General features: G+C 38.4%; 1 protein-coding gene across 3 annotated transcripts in view; it reads left to right on the top strand.

Annotated features, from left to right (window-relative positions):
* Positions 1-20,160, top strand: part of LOC110677676 — a 258,589-nt gene that overhangs the window by 179,110 nt on the left and 59,319 nt on the right. For all 3 annotated transcript variants that reach the window (XM_021848674.1, XM_021848673.1, XM_021848672.1), the window contains exons 5-6: positions 3,221-4,622; positions 4,857-4,999. In XM_021848674.1, the coding sequence (XP_021704366.1) occupies positions 3,963-4,622; positions 4,857-4,999 (803 nt within the window). In that variant the 5' untranslated portion in view covers positions 3,221-3,962. The remainder of the gene's footprint in view (positions 1-3,220; positions 4,623-4,856; positions 5,000-20,160) is intronic.

The following is a 20,160-nucleotide window of genomic DNA, read 5'->3' as shown; positions in this document are numbered from 1 at the left end:
ATATTAGCGCATTCTAATATGGCAAAAATCTCCGCTTGGAATTGTTGAATAGCTTCCCATCGCCACTGAGACGTTTGCCCCAGGGCCGTAGATTTCTGCTCCAGTTTGTGTCCCAATTTTTGAGCCATCTGTGAAAAATTTTATGGAGCTTCGACGAACTTTGGGACCACCGACATCCCAATACGTACGCGTCGTATCGCATACACTGTAAGGGATATCAGAATTGTCCACAGTTTTCATCCAGTCTTCATGCTGGTCTTCATCACTGGCCCACAATGGATATATTTTGAAATATTCAAGTGCCCAACAAGATCCCCTGATTTGAATTTATATGATCTATTCAGGCTTTGGAAAACTCTTTTCCGCTTCTAATTGTACAAATTCATACAACGTTAGCTGATGAAGAATAGTATCTAATGCTTTTGACGGAGTGCTTCGCATCGCTCCAGTTATGACGATGGACACAAGACGTTGTACTTTTGATAGTTTTGCTTCTGTTGTGGTTTTTTTTTTGTTTTTGGCCACCACACTAACGAAGCATATGTTACTTTTGGACGAATTGTGGACAAATAAATCCACATTATCATTTTTGGTTTCAAGCCCCTTCTTGTACCAAAATTGTTTTTGGAGCATGCCCAAAACGAACTAGTAGCTTTACTAGTCACATACCCAATATGAGTAATCCAATTCAGTTTAGAATCCACAATTACTCCTAAGTATTTAACATGTTCACTAAGGTGCATTTGTACTCCTCCAAGCTACAAAGCTTTTGTGATGAACTTCCTTTTCTTAGTGAAAGGGACAATTACTACTTTTGAAGGATTTATGTTAAGTCCCTCCTGAATACACCAAGAATTGGTTAAGTTTAGGGCCAGTTGCAAATCCTACCACTTCGAAACGTATTTCTTCCAACTTCCATGCTTTTAAGAAGATCGTCTACTACTAAAGACCACAATAGAGGTGAGAGGCCTCCTCCATGTGGACAACCTTTTGTAGCCTTTACTGTTATAGACGAACTTCCCAGCTCGAAAGTGATTTCTCTTTTTGTAAGCTTATTATTGATCCAGTTAATGATATTCTTGTTGAAAACTTTGGTTTTGTAACTGCAAACATAAAAAATAATCACATTTTCGAAATTTCGCACATTCGTGACCCCAGAACAACCTGGAATATCTCCGGTATGGTTTCGAATTCAGCATTGTCCATTTATGACAAATAAATAGCTTTTTAAAGTCAACTAAAGGCGGTTTCAAACAAAATCGAATGGAAATTGACGAAATGACAGCTTTTTGGAAATGACATTTCGGAGATCAGTAACGTAAAGGTTTACTTACTATACTAACAGAATTTTGTCGCCATTTTCTTTAGTAACTCTACAAGAAAACTTCAACTGCTAAAGGGTTTATTTATTTTTCCTGAAGTTACATCAATTTATTCCATGAGCATTCTCTAAAGTATCGTCTGTAAGTCAGATCAATTGCAATTATTATATGTACTTAAACATCGGAGAGATGAGAAATCAGCGCAATGCATCAGACTGAATGCTGACATAACAGAGAAAGACAACAGATTATTTTTTTGTCGAAAGACCCTAAAACCACTGCTAAAACTTTCGAACGCCGCCAAAAAGTTTTGAAAAAAAATCATAGATAAAATACTTGGAACACTCTTTGTTGAGACACTGAGAACACCCAGGAAAAAAATCAGGAATTCAGGACTCAACTAAAATAATTTCATGATGCGGGAATTTTTCATAAGGCTTTGAAAAAAACGTCAGGGAATGCAAATGTTGCAAGAATTTCAGAACGAAACCATTTGAGGGATCTCTAAAAGAATTCCTGGAAAAGTACACAGGAGAATTTACAAACATTACAACTCAGCATTTCAAGAGGAAAAAATCAGAAAAGAAATTTCCGGAGGGTTTTTGAAGGAGTAATTGAAGTAATTCAAAAAAAAATATTACTATAATTCCCTTGGAGAAACTCCGCTACAAACATGAATATTTTTTGATTGAAACTTATGTAAAAAGGTTTCTTAAGCTCGCGATTTTTCCCAGTATGATATTTGTTTATACTTCTGAAACATTTCATGAAGCAATTGTGCTTTTGAAAAAAAGTTCCTTCAGGATTGCATTGATGAATTATTGAAGATCAAATTGTACATGGAATAATTTTTGGAAATATTGCTGGAGGCAAATGCAAGACAATTGAAAGTATTGCTGACCCAGTGGTCAGTGACCACTCATAGGAGAAATTCTAAGTACATATTGGATCGTTTTCCAAAAATAATCCCTAGACTGAATTTTAGGGAAAAAAATTACTGTGAGAAACTAAAAATACAGCAATATTAATACATAGAAAAAACCTTGAAAAAAAATCCTGGAGAAACGTGATAGTTTATCACTAAAAAGATACCTTGACATTTTCTTTTAGGAATTATTGATAAATTTATTTTAAAGTGAAGATGAATCGAAGCCAAACTTTGAATTTCTAAGATCACAAATCTGTTAAATCAACCAGTGCTCAATGCTGAAACTGTGATGAATTGATAACCACCAGCCAGTATTTAAACCAAACGATCAAATTTTCAATTCTAAAAATCATCTGATTTTTAAGATGACCTGTCATCAAACATACTTGTATATCAGTAATATGTTAAAATAAATACAAAAACACAGTTCTCAAATTGTAAATAACTAGGATGAAATGAATTATAGAAGACGAAATACAATTTAAACTGTAACATTAGTTTCACATTAAAATTACATTTGATCTCGATACGAATTGGAATTGGACAAAACAATAAACCAAAATGTATTCGTCTACGACTGTAGTCAAACTGGAATTAGACATTTCTTTGATATATTTTTACAATATTCATCGAATCCTATTTAATATTTACATCACATGGTAATGAATGATAAATAAGCTAATGAAACGTGAAACCCATTTTAGCGCTTTTTGGTTCGTCAGACGCTGTTTGTTCTGAAATAATGAAAATCTCATCAACCATTAGTTCGGATTCTCCACCCAACAGAACCAACACCATTGGTTGACACCCCATGATGATGGCAAGGGACATTAACTGAGCAGCAGTACATTTTAACTACCCACCACCAGCCCTCCCCCGATTGTAATTCGATTGAAGAAATATGCAAATAATAACGCCCGTCGTCATTCCTCCCACTAACCGTCTTTTGCGTGCTTATGTTTCATTTCAGATTCCAGAACATCAACAATTCTCCATCATTGCGCTCTGCTACAACAGTCAGCAAACACAAGACACAACAGCACCATCATATTCTTCGGCGTCAAGAGTGAACGAAAAAGAGAGTTCAACTTCCATTTTTAAGTGAAGAGAGAGAAGAAGAAACAGCAATTGGGTGGGTGGCTTTCGCAAAAAAAGAAACCATTCCTACAGAAGAAGACATGAAAACTGAACATACTGTACTGCTGCAATCACAAAAGCTTCCCAACGTGACGTGAAAAAGTGTAAATCGTACAGCAGAACCGTGAGAAATTTCGCCCTTATTTCTTGGTTTTTGTTTGTTTAGTTGATTCGATCCGAATCGGGGTTCCTTTCTTTCATTCGTGAGCGTCATTTCGTTTTTGCCATGAAGATGAGATTGGGTTTCTCTAGTGTGGGATACGTGAGGACGAGTTCTTGTAAATTGGTGGGTAAATAAAAAAAAGTGCTTCTTATTGTATGGTGCTATTCGTTTGATAAAAAGGGAGCAAAGTTCAATTCATACAAGAAAAAAGATCAAAGTGAGGGGAGATTAGTGGTGTTGGGTGAAGTGAGAGCAATAGAAACGTTGCAAAGTTCAAGTGATAGGATTTAGAGGACAAATCGAAGCTCGAGGCACGGAGAAGAAACAGAGTTCAAGAAAGTAATCTTAATTTTAAACACCCCCTTCTATAAGAATATTATGCCAAAGTGTTGGAAAAGAAAACCGACGGGCTATGTTTGTGATGCTGTCAGTTCGCACAACAGCCACCGTTCGTGAACGGCCAGCCGAAACGGTCAAGAAGGCAATCAACATAAACCAGCTGATCAAGAATCTGAACAACCGGAAGAACAAAAGCCAAAAGCAGAAGCAGAAAATTGGTAACAGCAGCAGTAACAGCATCAGCAGTAGCAGTAGCAACAACACCAACAGCCTCAACAACGCGACAGCAGTTGACCGTTGCGGCAAGAAGAGCAACAACCAAATCTGTGGTGCCGAAAGTGACAGCCCAAGCGATCAGAAGAATCGACGGAGAGACAAGAACAGCTACCAAAAGACAACCGAAAAGACGACCGACAAGGCACCGATAGCGATCGCAACAGCAGCAGTGGCAGCAACGCCAACGCCGGTCAAGACGCCGCATCGGACCACGTCGAACCACCCGATTCCACAGCGACTAGGCCAGATTCCGGAGGAGGACAATAAGCAAGAGGAGGCGAACGCAGAGCCACAGCAGGATCACCAGGAGAGCGCAAACCAGAACCAACCGGCACAGCAGTACCAACAGCAAACTCAGCAAGAGCATCAGCAGTCACAGCAAGAACAGCAACAACACTCCAAGACCAAGTTTCTGCTGCCGGAGTTGAACAATTTCAGGAAGCCACCGACAGTACAGGTGAGACTATGAAAGATTCAAAACTTACCACATCAGCGTATGTATTTATATCAATTTTTTTGAGAATTGAATCTGTCACGTACCTGAAAAAGAAAGAAAAAGAATTCAGCTTATTTTCACATATTTGAAATACAATACTAGTTCGGTTTTACGCTCTTTCTTATATTAGACATAATAAGCAAAAGCTTCTGTAAACTTACAAATTTCCCGTTTTTCTCCCCCTATCTGTTCTAGGTACCAGTGGCGACCATACTGAACGATCTTAGCCCCGTGCCTGCGCCAGCCAAAGTCACGAATAAAATCTCCAACTCGAACCCTATGAGTCCTATGAACCCCGCCGGGCTACAAAGTAACTCGCCGGACGTTAAGGCCATGCGGTAAGTTTCCATACATTCTGTTTTCCATACGTATTTCCCATTCCAGCTTCCAGCTCAGAAAACCAACATTCGAAACGGCAAGGGAGCATTCCGTCGCTCGCTCACTCATTACAAATTATAATTTTCATTAAACAAATGAATTCAAAAACCACCACACCGAGAACATACCAACCGACATTCCGGAACAGCCTTTCCCATTGTCGTGTGTTCTTCGTTACATATGTGAAACAGAGGATATTAAATTACCGACGACAAGCTAGCGGTGGCAACAGCCATGGGCGTAGTTAACGGCGGCAGGAGGGGGATGTCCACTTTCCTGGCCAATTAAAAAAATCGCTGCTAGAATTGATCTTATCACTAGAATTTTTATTTTTAAGGATTGTCTCTAGCTATGGTACAGAACCACTTGGGCACTTCCATGATTCAGTTTGACATGGGTTTTTTTCACGTCCGAATTGTCTGAAACTTTGCAATAAGATGCGCATTAGTACGAAAAAAAATGTTTTATATTGAGCAATTTGATAACTTTTCGCGACATTATATTGCGCATTTCTTTCACCACTGGACTATCGCAGAATTTTTTACAAGTGCTTAAACGCTTATAAAAGTGCGCGATTGCAACGAATCGATGCAATCCTACACTTTTATTCGCATTTCCACACTTATGAAGCTGCATTTTGCAGTCCAGTAGTGAAAGAAATATACAATATATGGCTCGAACTTTTGTCCACTAAGGGCTAATAATTGTTTCCAAGCATTTATGTATAAACTAATACCCCTCAAAGCATCTCTAGGTCTAGAAACGCCCTTGCATAAAAATCGTAAAAGTTCTTATTTTCATTTCGTTCCATGCAATAAAATATCGTCCGAAAAATGCAGTTTCCGCATTTAATCAAAACAAATAGTCATGTAGCATTCAAACCATCATAACATTGAAACATTTGTTTTGAATTGAGCTAGAAATCTTAAAAAGAAACTCTTGCTCCAGTCGAACTTTTGCCCCACTTTACTTTATAGTTTGGTTTGAGTTGCTCGATTCAACTTTGACTAGAGGGCGATTTTTCAACATGCATGCAGCCTCAATACAAAATCATTCGTTTCTTCATATAGCAAGTATTCTGAATTTTGTTGATAAGTACTATTCAACACATGAAGTTTGAATTCCGCTGTAAATTAAGCAAATAAATCTTCATACAAACTGATAAACTTGCGTGCAAGTTGACTGAAATTGTCAAATAATGCTTTTAAACAGCCAGTATCTCAAAAAAAATAGAGGTACTATGATATTTCTTGAAAGGGCAATGAACTCAGTAGCTCTGAATTACAAACAAACAGGCTTCTGAAAAAGAACTTACAATAAATTATACGAAGATCTCATCAATAGTCTGCGGTGGTTTTTGTGAGGAACAGCCAAAAATTGTGTTTGCAACTCAAAAGATTTCTGCCAATGATATTGCCAGCTGATTACTAGTTTTATTAAAAAAAATCTATCCAATAATTCTTCAAAGAGTTCAGCTGTGATTGTTATTTATTTAGTTGGTGTAACATCAATTATCTTGATAAAACCTCGTTAACGATGTTACACCAATTTACTCGGTCCATGGCTGTGTCCATCCAACTTCGATTTTGGCCCACGCTCTCCAGATCTTGTTGCACATAATCAAACCACCTCGCTCGCTGTGCTCCTCGCCTTGTTGTGCCAACCGGATTCGACGCGAACACCATCTTTGCAGGATTGTTGTCCAGTAGTCTTGCAACATGCCCTACCCAGCGCACCCTTCCGGCTTTCGCAACCTTCTGGATACTGGGTTCGCCGTAGAGCTTAGCGAGCTCGTGGTTCTATCTCCGCCGCCACACACCGTTCTCCTGCACTCCGCCAAAGATGGTCCTAGGTACCCTTCGTTCGAACACTCCAAGTGCTTGCAGGTCCTCTTCTAGCATGGTCCATGCTTCATGTCCATATAGGACCACCGGTCTTATAAGCGTTTTTTTACATGGTACATTTGGTGCGGGTGTAAATCTTTCTCGACCAGCTTCTTCTGGAGCCCATAGTAGGCGCGACTTCCACTGATGATGTGTCTCCGTATTCCACGACTAACGTTGTTATCAGCCGTTAACAAGGATCCGAAGTAGCCGAACTCATAAACCATCTCAAAGTATCCCCGTTTATCGTAACACCGCTTCCTAGATGGGCTCTGTCGCGCTCGGTTCCGCCTATCAGCATGTACTTTGTTTTTGACGCCGACTTTTGTCGCTTAACGTTTCAAGCGGGTGTACAGGTCTGCCACCGTTCCAAATGTTCTGCCAACAATATCCATATCATCCGTGAAGCAAACAAATTGGCTAGATCTTGTGAAAATCGTACCTCGGTTATTGAATCCGGCTCTCCGTATGACATCTTCTAGCGCGATGTTGAACAGCAGACACGAAAGTCCATCACCCTGTCGAAGTGCCCGGCGGGACTTGAACGAACTGGAATGTTCGCCAGAAATCTTCACGCTATTCTGCACACCGTCCATCGTTGCTCGTGAGCTTCCCGGGAAAGCTGTACTCGTCCATGATTTTCCATAGCTCTTCGCGGTCGAGGCTATCTTAAGTCACTTTAAAATCGAAGAACAGGTGATGCGTTGGGACTTGGTATTCACGGCATTTCTGGAGGATTTGGAAGATTTGGTCTGTCGTCGAGCGGCCGTTGATATGAAACCAGCTTGATAACTTCCCACGAACTCATTTGCTATTGGTGATAGACGAGGGAAGATGATCTGGGATAGCACTTTGTAGGCGGCATTCAGGATAGTGATCGCAAGATAGTTTTCACATTCCAGTTTGTCGCCCTTCTTGTAGATGGGGCATATGACCCCTTGCTTCCACTCCTCCGGCAGCTGTTCCGTTTCCCAGATTCTGACAATCAGCCGGTGCAGACAGGTGAACAACCTCTCCGGTTCCATTTTGATGAGTTCAGCTCCAATACCATCCTTACCAGCGGCCTTGTAATTCTTTAGCTGGTGATGGCATCCTTAACTTCCCTCAATGTGAGGACAGGTTGGTTTCCTTTATCCGCCGAGCTGACGTAGTCACTTCCTCCGCTGTCGTGATCCTCTGAGCTTATGTTCTCCGTGCTATTCAGGTGTTCATCGTAGTGCTGCTTCCACCTTTCAATCAACTCACGTCCGTCCGTCAAGATGCTGCCGTCCTTATCCCTACACATTTCGGCTCGCGGCACGAAGCCTTTTCGGGATGCGTTATGCTTCTCGTAGAACTTTCGCGTTTCTTGTGAACGATGTAGTTGTTCCATTTCTTCACATTCCGCTTCTTCCAGGCGGCGCTTTTTGTTTTGTTTCCTTTTATATCACTCCACGTTTTATCGCGTTCCTTGCTGCAGCAATGCAGCCAGCACTGCATCCTTCTTCTCCAAAACCTGCCTGCATTCTTCGTCGAATCAATCGTTACATGTCCTGTTACGTACCCGACGATGCTCTCGGCTGCGTTGTTGATGGCTGCTTTTATGTTGCTCAAGCAGTCCTTAAGAGGGGCTTCGTCAAGCTCGCCCTCTTCCGGCAACGCTACCTCGAGATGCTGCGCGTATGCAACGGCGACGTCCGGTTGAGCCAGTCGCGCTAGGTTATACCGAGGCGGGCGTCGATACCGTACATTGTTGATGACGTATAGTTTTGAGCGCAGTTTCACCATCACTAGATAGTGATCAGAGTCAATATTAGTGCCATGATAGGTTCTGACATCGGTTATATCGGAGAGGTGCCGTCCATCGATCAAAACGTGGTCAATTTGTGATTCCGTCTGCTGTGGTGATCTCCAGGTGTTTCGATACGGGAGGCTGTGCTGGAAGGAGGCGGCAAAATCTATCAGTCGTAGGCCGTTCTCGTTCGTCAGCCGGTGGGCGCTGAACTTTCGAATCGTCGGTCTGAACTTCTCCTCCTGGCCAACCTGAGCGCTCAAATCTCCTATGATTATCTTGACGTCGTGGCTTGGGCAGCGGTCGTACTCGCGTTCGAGCTGCGCGTAAAATACGTCCTTGTCATCATGTGGGCTTCAGGAGTGAGGGCTATGCACGTTTATGATGCTGAATTTGAAGAACCGGTCTTTGAGCCTCAACTTGCCCATTCTCTCGTTGATCGGCCACCACCCGATCACGCGCTTTTGCATATATTTATGATTGGAAATGCATGAATAATCGATTTCAGTAAATTTGTATGCAAATTTACAAGCTTGCAAGCAGATTGATGTGCTTATTTTACTACAGAAATCGATTAATAGGTTCCTTAAGATACTTATCAACAAAGTTTGTATTACTTTCGTGATTTTAAAATGAAATTCTGGATGATTTGGATGAATATTGTATCAGATAATATTGAAAAAACGACGGAATTTGTGTGGAGACTGCTAGCACGTCCAGAAATTTGATTCAATCGATATTAAATCGAACAACTTCAATCAAACTATGTCTTATGTATAAGTTAAGGTCCTCTTTTAGATGCCTGGTGGATTGAAATGGAAAAAAACAATAAATTATTATTAAAACTTAATTTAAACATCAACAAAACCAGTATACTTATTTTATTATAACTTTGACGACCAAAAATGTGACGTTTTGGAACATTTCTGATGGCGGCAATGGACCCAGCATCTCTAAATTTACAAGAGACACATAATTTGATCTTCAAGACACGCGAAACCAGATATCGTTATTTTTGTCCCGCTGTACTTTTTTACTGGCACCATTAGGCATTCTTTAAATTCGCGTTTTTACAGTAATATATAGTAATTCTTTCAACGATTTTTTCAAGACTTCATCTATGCTTCCTTCAGGGTTTATCTCTAAGAATAGCCCAAAAAGTTAATCTATGGAATTCAAATGAAATTTCTGAAAACTTTACTTTAAGGATTCTACAAATCACCTCAAAAATATTTTTAGAAAAGTTCTTTGGCACATCAACAAATATATGTAGATATATTTCACATCGCTGGATGAGTTTATAGAAGAATTCTTTGGAATATGCTAAATGGAGTTCATGGAAGATTTTTTGAGGAATATAAAAAATAAAGGATTTTTTTTTTCAATGTGAATCGCTGTAAAATTTTGGCCGGAAAGATTTCTGAAAGAAAATCTAGAAAACTATTCAGAGTTCTTTTTAGAAAGGAGAATTTTTAGGTTTGGATAAAAATCTTGTGATTCCTTAAAAAACAGCAGTATCCATGAAACAATCCCTAGGGGAAATCTGGACGCGTCATTCCAAATAAGTCATGTGAAGTTTTCGAATAAATCTATTGAAAAAATCATAGTTATTCAGTACAATTCTTATTTGAAAATTGACAATTTCTCAGATTAGCTAATGGACGATTTTCTGCCAAAATATTGATATATAATTCATGAAATTATGTTTTGATTTTTTTTTGCGTTTCTTAAACCAGTTTATTAGTTAGTCTTCTTCTTTTTTTCTGGCATTACGTCTCTTCTCGATCAGAACTTGCATCTCTTATGAACACTTCTACAGTTTTCTTTACCAATTGTCCATTTTTTCATTTGTATATTGTGTTGAAAATACGAAGATACTCTATGCTCTGGGAAGTCGAGGTAATTTCCAACCCTACACGCAGCGAACTTCTTCTTTCTGGCGTTACGTCCCCACTGGAACAGAGCCTGCTTCTCAGCTTAGTGTTCTTATGAGCACTTCCACAGTTATTCACTGAGAGCTTACTATGCCAATGACCATTTTTGCATGTGTATATCGTGTGGCAGATACGAAGATACTCTATGCCCTGGGAAGTCGAGAAAATGTCCAACCCGAAAAGATCCTCGACCGATGGGATTCGAACCCACGACACGCAGCGAACTGAACTATGGAAATTCATACATTTTTTCCTTACGAAAGATGAAACGATTATTGCTATACGAACACTTTATGTATTGTTTTAGCATAACCCCACATCAGGCGCGTGGTGTTATGGCAACAACATTTTTTGTTATAAAATTTTGGTTTCTTAAGGCAAATATATGAATTTCAACCCAATTTCTTGTGGCGAATTTTCGATAGTCCATTTGTCTGAGTGTAAAAGATCATCGACCGGTAGGATTCAAACCCTTCAGCTTAATCTTGCTCATATTTCACCAAGATAGAGAACATTGAAGAATGTCTTAAAGAATTTGTTAGTTTAGTGATGAAAAAGTTATTTTTCTTTTTTTTTTTTTTTTGTGTAGCTCTGTGTAGCGTTTAATATCTGGATTTTGATTTTTGAAATAATTAAACAAGATTTCAATCTGTAGACAATATGACATTTCAATTCACATAAAGACAGCTCGTCTCCTAGTGAAATTTGCCGAAGGGTGATTAAAACCCGATTTCCACACTAATTAGAAACGCGTTTTAAAATAGTTTCAGGGCACTGAAAATTTTTTGACTTACAATTCTAGTTCAATTTTTAACTTAGAATCAGCATTAATATTTGCAGCATATCGGTGATATGACACAAATATTAAAATGGCCAAACCCAATGTGCAGACTTGGTTTTGAAGATAAAAACTCAAAACTTCACTGCGATTAGATTATCCACTTACGGATAATGTGATAGATGTAAATGTTTGAATTGTTTTTAGGAAGAAACGGGGACATCCGTACAAACCGTTTTATTTCAGGGGAAAGTTTAAATCGTTGGGAGTGGCGTTACTAAGAATGTTAATGCGCACTTCATTGTTGTGGGTGCTCAGAATATGTGAAAAAAAAACTGGATTTCCGGGTGGGTTATGTCTTACTGGGTTCTCGGTAACAAAGCGTGCGAGCATCTGTCAAACGACAACAGAAATAAATGAATGCTGCTTATAGATTATGAGCGTAGAATCAAAATATGGATCATTCCATACCAAGTGTCCACAAAAAGTGCAAACGTGTAGTCAACCGAATTTTAGAAAAATGTTCAATCACTTGAAACATGCAAAAATCTCCTCGGTCCATGGAACCATCCTGCAAAATTTCATGATTTTCGTTACATTCTTCAATTTGAATCTTTGTAACATTTAGACACAAAGAAAAAATATCTTAAACGGTTTTTGAGGGAAAATATTTTTGTTAAATGTCGCCAAATACACTTATTTTAAATTTTTATACATGAAAACGATTTTTGTGGAATGAATATGTGGAAAATATTTATTTATTTCAAAAATTTCGATTTCGACGTTTTTATAAGACTTTTTGCAATTGAAAACACTTAACCCTCTGAGATGTGTTGAGCCAATCTTGATAAATTGAGTTTTTAAATTAAATAGTCCGAATTTTCCATACAAAATCCCAAGTAATCTTGGATTTAGACTTTCTCAAGTAAAGTTAAGGTATTATTTGGAATGGCTTATTTGGAACTAATCAAACAAAAGATATTTAAAGCAAGATTCACAACAGTGTTGCTTATTTAAGGGATCGGAGAAATACGTGAGCCTTGGACAAAATTGTTGGTCAATGGGATATCCTTCATACTAAAAGTGTGCAGAGGATGTGCCTTCCTTAGCCGAGTGGTTAGAGTCCACGGCTACTAAGCAAAGCCATGCTGAAGGTCCAGGATCTTTTCGTAATGGAAATTTCCTTGACTTCCCTGGCCATAGAGTATAATCGGACCTGCCACACGATATACGAATGCGAAAATGGCACCTTGACAAAGAATGCTCTCAGTTAATAACTGTGGAAGTACTCATTAGAACACTAAGCTTAGAAGCAGGCTCTGTCCCAGTGAGGACGTAATGCCAAGAAGGAGAAGAAGCCTGTGCCTTATTACCGCGTTTGCGTGAAATTCGTGAATGAATTTGGGGAGTCGTAGCCCCTGATGTTTGAATCTTGCCCACGCCCATACATAGCAACAGGCCCAACATATGAACGGCTCTTCAGAAGAGCCATCGACTGTGGAAATTATTTCGCCAAATACATAAAGCTGCCGAAAACTTGACAGAACAATAAGTTCCGACATTCCGGCAGGTCCAACCTTTTCTCCATTTGTAGGGTTCGAAGTAGAGGTGGTGCTCGCGGTTTAGGTACCACTAATGAACGCCATTCACTACTTACGTAATTTGTGCAAGCCGGATATCATCAACGAACGAGAATGGCGGCGAACGTTGTTCAACCTGTATTAGGGCGGTTCAAAGTACAGAAAAGATTCGAAAATTGCATCTCCCAAATGCTTACAATTTGTATGATTAAAAAATTCTCCTGTTAAATTTTCAGCCAAAACTATGTAGGTTTATATGAAAATAACTACAATCGAAGCTTTTTATAACGACATCGCAAGGAACCGTCGTAATATAGAAAAGTCGTTATAGAAATAGTTATAATATTAAAATATTTATCTAGGGACCGAAAAATGTCGCTATAGAGAGCTTTTGTCGCTATAAAAGTTGTCGTTATAACGAGCTGAACTAATAAAAAATTATGTAATTTAATTTTATTAATTAAATAATTTTGTAAGTTTTTTAAAAATTTATATAATTTTAAAAATAATGATTTATCGATATAAAATAATTTATAACATAGATATTTGGAAGATTCTCAACACGGTAATACTTTTACATAAGTTCAAACATATCTTCTACAGTTTAAACGTGTTCTTCAAATCATAAAGAAGAAGGTTGCGAAAATAAGGAAATAAATCGAACCTATACTTCTTCTTCTTCTTGGCATTACGTCCTCACTGAGACATAGCCTGCTGCTCAGCAGTGTTCTTATGAGCACTTCCATAGTTATTAACTGAGAGCTTTCTTTGCCAAAGTTGCCATTTTTGCATTCGTATATCGTGTGGCAGGTACGATGATACTCTATGGCCACGGAAGTAAAGGAAATTTCCATTACGAAAAGATCCTGGACCGACTGCGAATCGAACCCAGACACTCTCAGTATGGCTTTGCTTTGTAGCCGCGGACGGCTAAGAAAGACTCCTCAATTCTAGTTTTTTTTAAACCTTATTATATATTTGGGCCACAAAAATGGCTTAAATTTTGACAGAACTATATATTCACCATAAAGATTGCAAGGAAGATATGAGAAATGAGATTCATTATTCGAACCACCCTAGCCTGCACCTGTCCGCCTCCAGCAGTGGCCGACTCTTCCCGTGAAAACAGCCATTAATATGTTTACACCTATGAGCGGCATCCGGCATCCCATCATGAACCCAACATACCAAACTGCTGGGAGAGCGACAGAGAAAACAATGGAATATAATTATCATAATTATTTCAGGAACACAACGTGACTGACCCCCTTTTTCCCAGCCCCGGGGGAATGTTATCTGTTCTGCGCCTCGTGTCGGAACCACAGGGAATTCTGTGAATTTTAAATTTGGAAATGGAAACCCGAATTTATGACGGTCACATACCGTTTTGACGAGAAATGTGACCAGGTTGAACAATGGGTTGGGTTACAACAATAGCTATTCTCAGAATAGTAGTAGGATCACATGTTTGATAGTTGTTACAACTAATTGCAACTCGAGTACCTATCAGTAAACAATTTAAAATATTTGTGTTGAATATTCCTAGAAATGAAGGTCCAAATAGTCGTAACGGTAAATGCGCAGCTATTAAGTAAGACCATTTTCGAATATCGTCGGAAGAGGATCTTTTAGATACAGACATTTACTTCACTTTCCAAGGCACAGATAGAGTTTTTTTTATTCCTTAATTAGTATTAGCAAGTCCATATTGGTGTACAACTTGCCTGGACTAAAATTTTGCTTGAAGATCAAAAGCTTGTTCTTAAAACATAGTTTTGATTTTCTATTAAGAAGTGGATAAAGACATTTTATATATTTGTTACATATGGTTTGAATGCCTTCAATGCGATTTTTCAAAGTTAATTTTGTATCTAGGCTAAGCACTAGATACTTAACTTTGTCTGACCCATTTATTGGAACCCCTCTCATCGTGAAAACATGTCTACTTGAAGATTTTAAATAAAAGGGCTTTTGGTTAATGTGGGAATATTATTAGTTGAGATTTGGAAGCATTAGGAGAAATCTCATATTTTCGCAAGTATGAAGAAAAAATATCCAAACTTTTTTGCAATCAACTACAGATGACACGCAGACTTCGTCCTTTGGCAGAAAGGCCTGTGTCATCCGCAAACAAGGATTTTGACATCCCTGAGGTAACTCAGGTAAGTCAGATGTGAATTTATTGTATGATATTGGCCCCAAAATGCTGCCTTGGGGAACACCAGCTCTTACAGGAAGTGTTTCAGATCTGGAGTTCTGATAATTAACCTGAAGTGTACGATTTGACAGATAACTTTGAATTTTTCTAACAATGTATGTTGGAAAATTAATGTTCTTTAAACCTTTATGCCAAACACTGTCGAATGCTTTTTCTATTATTATTATTATGTTTTTAAAATTGGTAGAACCTTGGCATTTTTCCATTTGTCAGGAAAATATGCTAATTGAAAACATTTGTTAAATATATCAAAATGATAAGCTACTTTCTGGAAGTTTCTTGATGAGGATGTAGAAAATTCCATCATCGCCAGGAGCTTTCATATTTTTGAATTGAATATATTGAATATATTTACTAAGCTGTGTTTCAACTAATACAACTAAAGTTTCAAAAACTTTAGTTTCAAATGACGATAAAAGTGGATGTTTTAAATGCCTATGGATGATGATTGCAACTTCTTTATATGCCCCATCAAGTGGATCATTACGATAAACAAAAAAGTTTGGATCTCTTATGAGTTAGGTTCCAGGTTTCAAATAAGTTTCAGTTTATAGCTGCTTTGAACATGAACTTGAATCATAAGCAAATGCGTCTCTGATGTAGAGTATTTATTATTCCAGCTTTCAACAACTTTCAAGTGCATTTTCACTGAAAAAAAAACAGCCACTTTCAACTAGTTGGCCATGATGAAGAAATCCAAAATCAAATTATAGTCATCCCCTCCAAACAACACACATCACCACCGAAACTGCAGAGCACCACGCCACAGACAACTCTGCCCCGCAAGCCCATTCATCTACATGCAGGAAAAATTTAATTAAATAACACTTCCATATTTACGACCATCTGAAAGCTTCAGACGGTGCTGCTGCTTCTGGCTGGTACAACTACCAAACCAAAACCCTGTTCCAGAAATGTTTTCCAAGGATGCGGATTTGATTCAGGCAAAAGGGAAATCTACAATTTGCCACCGACTCCCCGGCCGGTCGGTTGGTTGCTTTGGTTAGCCGGGGCTCGTACTTCCCGTCTGTAATCCGGGACAGACGGCTTCCGGACGGAACAACTTCAGCCGAGGAATTCCAAGAGAAAATTAGGCATTACTGGCCGAACAGTTTTGGGCATAGTTATTTGGTGTTTATTAGGTTGTCCATCAGGATCCTTTCTTCTTTTTTCAATTTAAAAAACAGCATTTACTACAACTTTGGTACAGAAAAACATCAGAACGCTGTTAAAATAATGATTGGTACATCAATTAGAATTTTTTTTCTTCTTATTATTCTTGGCATTACGTCCTCACTGGGACAGAGCCTGCTTCTCAGCAGCTCAATGTTCAATGAGCACTTCCACAGTTATTGACTGAGAGCTTTCTATGCCAAAGTTGCCATTTCCGCATTCGTATATCGTGTAACAGGTACGATGATATTCTATGCCCATGGAAGTCAAGGAAATTTCCTTTTACGAAAAGATCCTGGACCGACCGGGATTCGAACCCAAACACCTTCAGCATGGCTTTGCTTTGTAGCCGCGGACTCTAACCACTCGGCTAAGGAAGGCTTTACATCCATTGTTAATAAATACCGAGTATACCTCTGCATCTTCATGGTTGTCACGGGAAGGAGTTTTGTTAGTGGGGGGGTTAAAAAGCTACATGATCAGGATTCACCTTGGTAAATGATACGATTCGTGTAACCTCTGTTTAAGAAGTGATCAATGCGTCGACAAGGATTGAATCCCGAAATTTTACTAAACATAGATAAGCGCTTATATCGACACTTAAAGTGACGAACCATCAATAGTTTGTTTAACAAATACATAAAAACATATACCATGATACAAATATGTTATAACAAGCATGGAACGAGCTCACCAATTGGTAATCCATCCTCTACCAAATAGTCACAATCTCGAATTCAACACGTATAAGCTGGGATATAAAATCACTCCGATGGCGCGCGAATGAAGTACCAACTGCAAAAAAAATCCCTTCGAGCGCATGAAAAACGAGTCGGACAGCTTGGGTCTTCACACAACACTGCCCATACAAATGATATAACATCATAAAACTAAGTACATGGTTTTTAGATCCCCTAGGAAAACCATTCCAGCTTAACCACGCTTAGTACTAGGTGATGATATAATCGAGAAAGTCGATTGCTTCAAATATCTTGGAGTTCACTTTGACTCTACCTTATCCTGGGATCATCATATACAGATAGTCGCTAGTAAAATGTCTTCTATGTGTGGAGTTTTAAACCGAATTGGAAAATTCTTTCCTAGAAGCTACCATTACTTTTTCCTTCGGTTCGTTTATATTCCGTTTATATTTCCTCATAACATTCTGCCTGTAACAGTGTTATGCGAAGAGCAAACATAAATACAGGTACACAAAATATTACACTCTCCAACCACTTTGAACAATTTGCCTATTACTATTATACCACGGATTCGCAATTCCAGGCAAGCCAATCATGTGACAAGGACTCGTGCATTTTCTAATTATGGTCAAAACCGGTTTTCTTTCATATGCCCAACAAAATTCAACGTACTTCCAAGAAATCTTCAGCAAATAACAAATCTATTTTCTTTCAAAACTAACCTTAAACGTCACCTTCAAACCCAGATTTTCCAGTTATTAATTTAGTTAAATCTCAGAAATTTATCAAGAATATGCCTTGGGATTCCTGTAGAGATTTCTTCAAGATTTGATTTCAGTTTTTCTGCTGGTTATGTTGCCTAAAAAATGCAAAGCTTTCAAACCACGAGGCATTAGTTCCTGGTATTTATAGTAACATTTATTGCAAAGACTCCTCCGTAAACTACTACAAAGATTTTTCAAATATTTTTTCTTGAATTCCTCTAAACAACAAAAAAAAACTATTCCTCAGGAAGTTTTACAAATGGTTTACAATTTCTCAACAGATCCCTTCAAAAAAAATTATTGACTTTCCTCAGGAATAATTTTAAGAATTATTTCAGGAATACTGTCAATGTCTATTTCAGGGCTGTTAAGTATCACGACGCCCAAGCGATACTGTGGAAACCAGTCTTCTCACTATCGCGAGACGAATCTACCTATCATGATCTCACTCTGTCATATCGCAACGAGGAAGCTCTCACGAGAGTAATTCTAACGTTGTTTGGCTATTAAAATTTCCATACCAAAAATAAAAGTGTTTAATAGCTGAAGTGGATGTGCTACCACGATTCCTGTGGTAAAATAACAATAATATTATATTATGAATTAAATATTGTTTTGTAGAGTTTAGATTTTGATCCGAATAAGCCGTTAGAATTATATTCAGTAAGTGTAACAGTTTGTGAGCTATAACAAACAATTCGTGGCACATCGGAATCGGAGAGCCCTATGAATGTTAATCTCACGTTGGGTACTTGGCGAGAGAGCGTTCAAGGGCAGCAACTCAATGGTTCTTCTTCTTTCTGGCGTTACGTCCCAACTGGGACAGAGCCTGCTTCTCAGATTAGTATTCTTATGAGCACTTCACAGTTATTAACTGAGAGCTTTCTTTGCCGATTGACCATTTTTTGCATGTGTTATCGTGTGGCAGGTACGATGATACTCTATGCCCTGGGAATCGAGAAAATTTCCTTTACGAAAAGATCCTCGACCAGTGGGATTCGAACCCACGACCCTCAGCATGGTCATGCTGAATAGCTGCGCGTTTACCGCTACGGCTATCTGGGCCCAACTCAATGGTATCGAGCCGTTTGGGTGATTAACGTTTTGCATAGCTGGTAATAACTTTCACATTTTCTTGTAATGCTAACTTAAACAACTTAATTATAATCTATTGGATCATCAAATATACCTTTGATTGTAAATATAAAACAGGTTGGTTGGTTGGTTGGTTTAACGAGGCTTTAACCGCAAAAGCGGTCATTCGCTTCTCGGTCATCTAAAAAAATAAAACAGAAAATGGAAAATACTCGCCTTGAACAGAATGATAGTGTGTCAAACAGAGGGTGGTGTGTGTCTGTCTTATTTTCTTTCGTGGCTCGTTATCTTCCACGAACGACAAAATTCATGTGCGTTGTGTGAATGCAGGCCGATAAATGGGATGAAATTATGGCTCGTGTGGAGGATGCTTAAATTTTCCAAAACCTGTTGTATTGTTTACAGTTCTGTCACAAGCTTTTGCGACGAAAATATGAAAGATAATTTGAATCTCTTTCACAAAACGTCGAAAGGATAAAATGTCAAAAAGCGAAAATTGGAATGCAACGAAAATTTCTTGGAAGAAGGATTTTCTTCCAAAAGAATAAGAATAAAAGAATTCACGATATATTTTGCTCACGGTTTCGCGCGTGTTTTCGTCGCCGGAGAATATTTTTTTTCCTGTTTTGGAGCGTCTAGCTGGGTAGTGCTTCATGAAGCCCAAACAGGACAGATCGGTTTTGTGTCGTCCGATAGATTTTGCTCACGGTTTCGCGCGTGTTTTCGTCGCCGGAGAATTTTTTTTGTTTTCACTGTTTTGGAGCGTCTTGCTGGGTAGGTATTTGCGAAGGCCCAAGCAATTTGTTTTCGGGACGCCAAGAAGTTTTGCTGTCAGTGTCAGTTTTGTGTTTAGTCGAGAATGAATTACCAACTGGTGAGTTCGTTTTATGCTTATGATAACACATTTTTTCTTGAAAGCGTAACTTTTATGTAATATTAAAACAAACTTTGTATAGTTCATCACTATAAGTGTCGGCATTATGCTTTTTTTCTTATACAATTTCAATATACATAAATTTTTCTCTTTTTGACATTATTAAAAATATCTTTTGAATTGTTCGACATTGTGAATGTTGACTATTTTCTAAAACTTCTACCATATCGAGACAAAATGCACAGTAATACTCATATGTAATTTTCAAACAAACTATGTATGGTTCGTCACTACAAGTGTCGGTATTATTCCTGTTTCATATAATTTAAAATATATACATGTAATTTTCA

The sequence above is a fragment of the Aedes aegypti genome, chromosome 3 (genome assembly GCF_002204515.2).
Source record: "Aedes aegypti strain LVP_AGWG chromosome 3, AaegL5.0 Primary Assembly, whole genome shotgun sequence".
In the NCBI taxonomy this organism is placed as follows: Eukaryota; Metazoa; Arthropoda; class Insecta; order Diptera; family Culicidae; genus Aedes; species Aedes aegypti.
The sequence above is the reverse complement of the archived record's forward strand: the minus strand, read 5'-3'. Positions and strand labels throughout refer to the sequence as shown.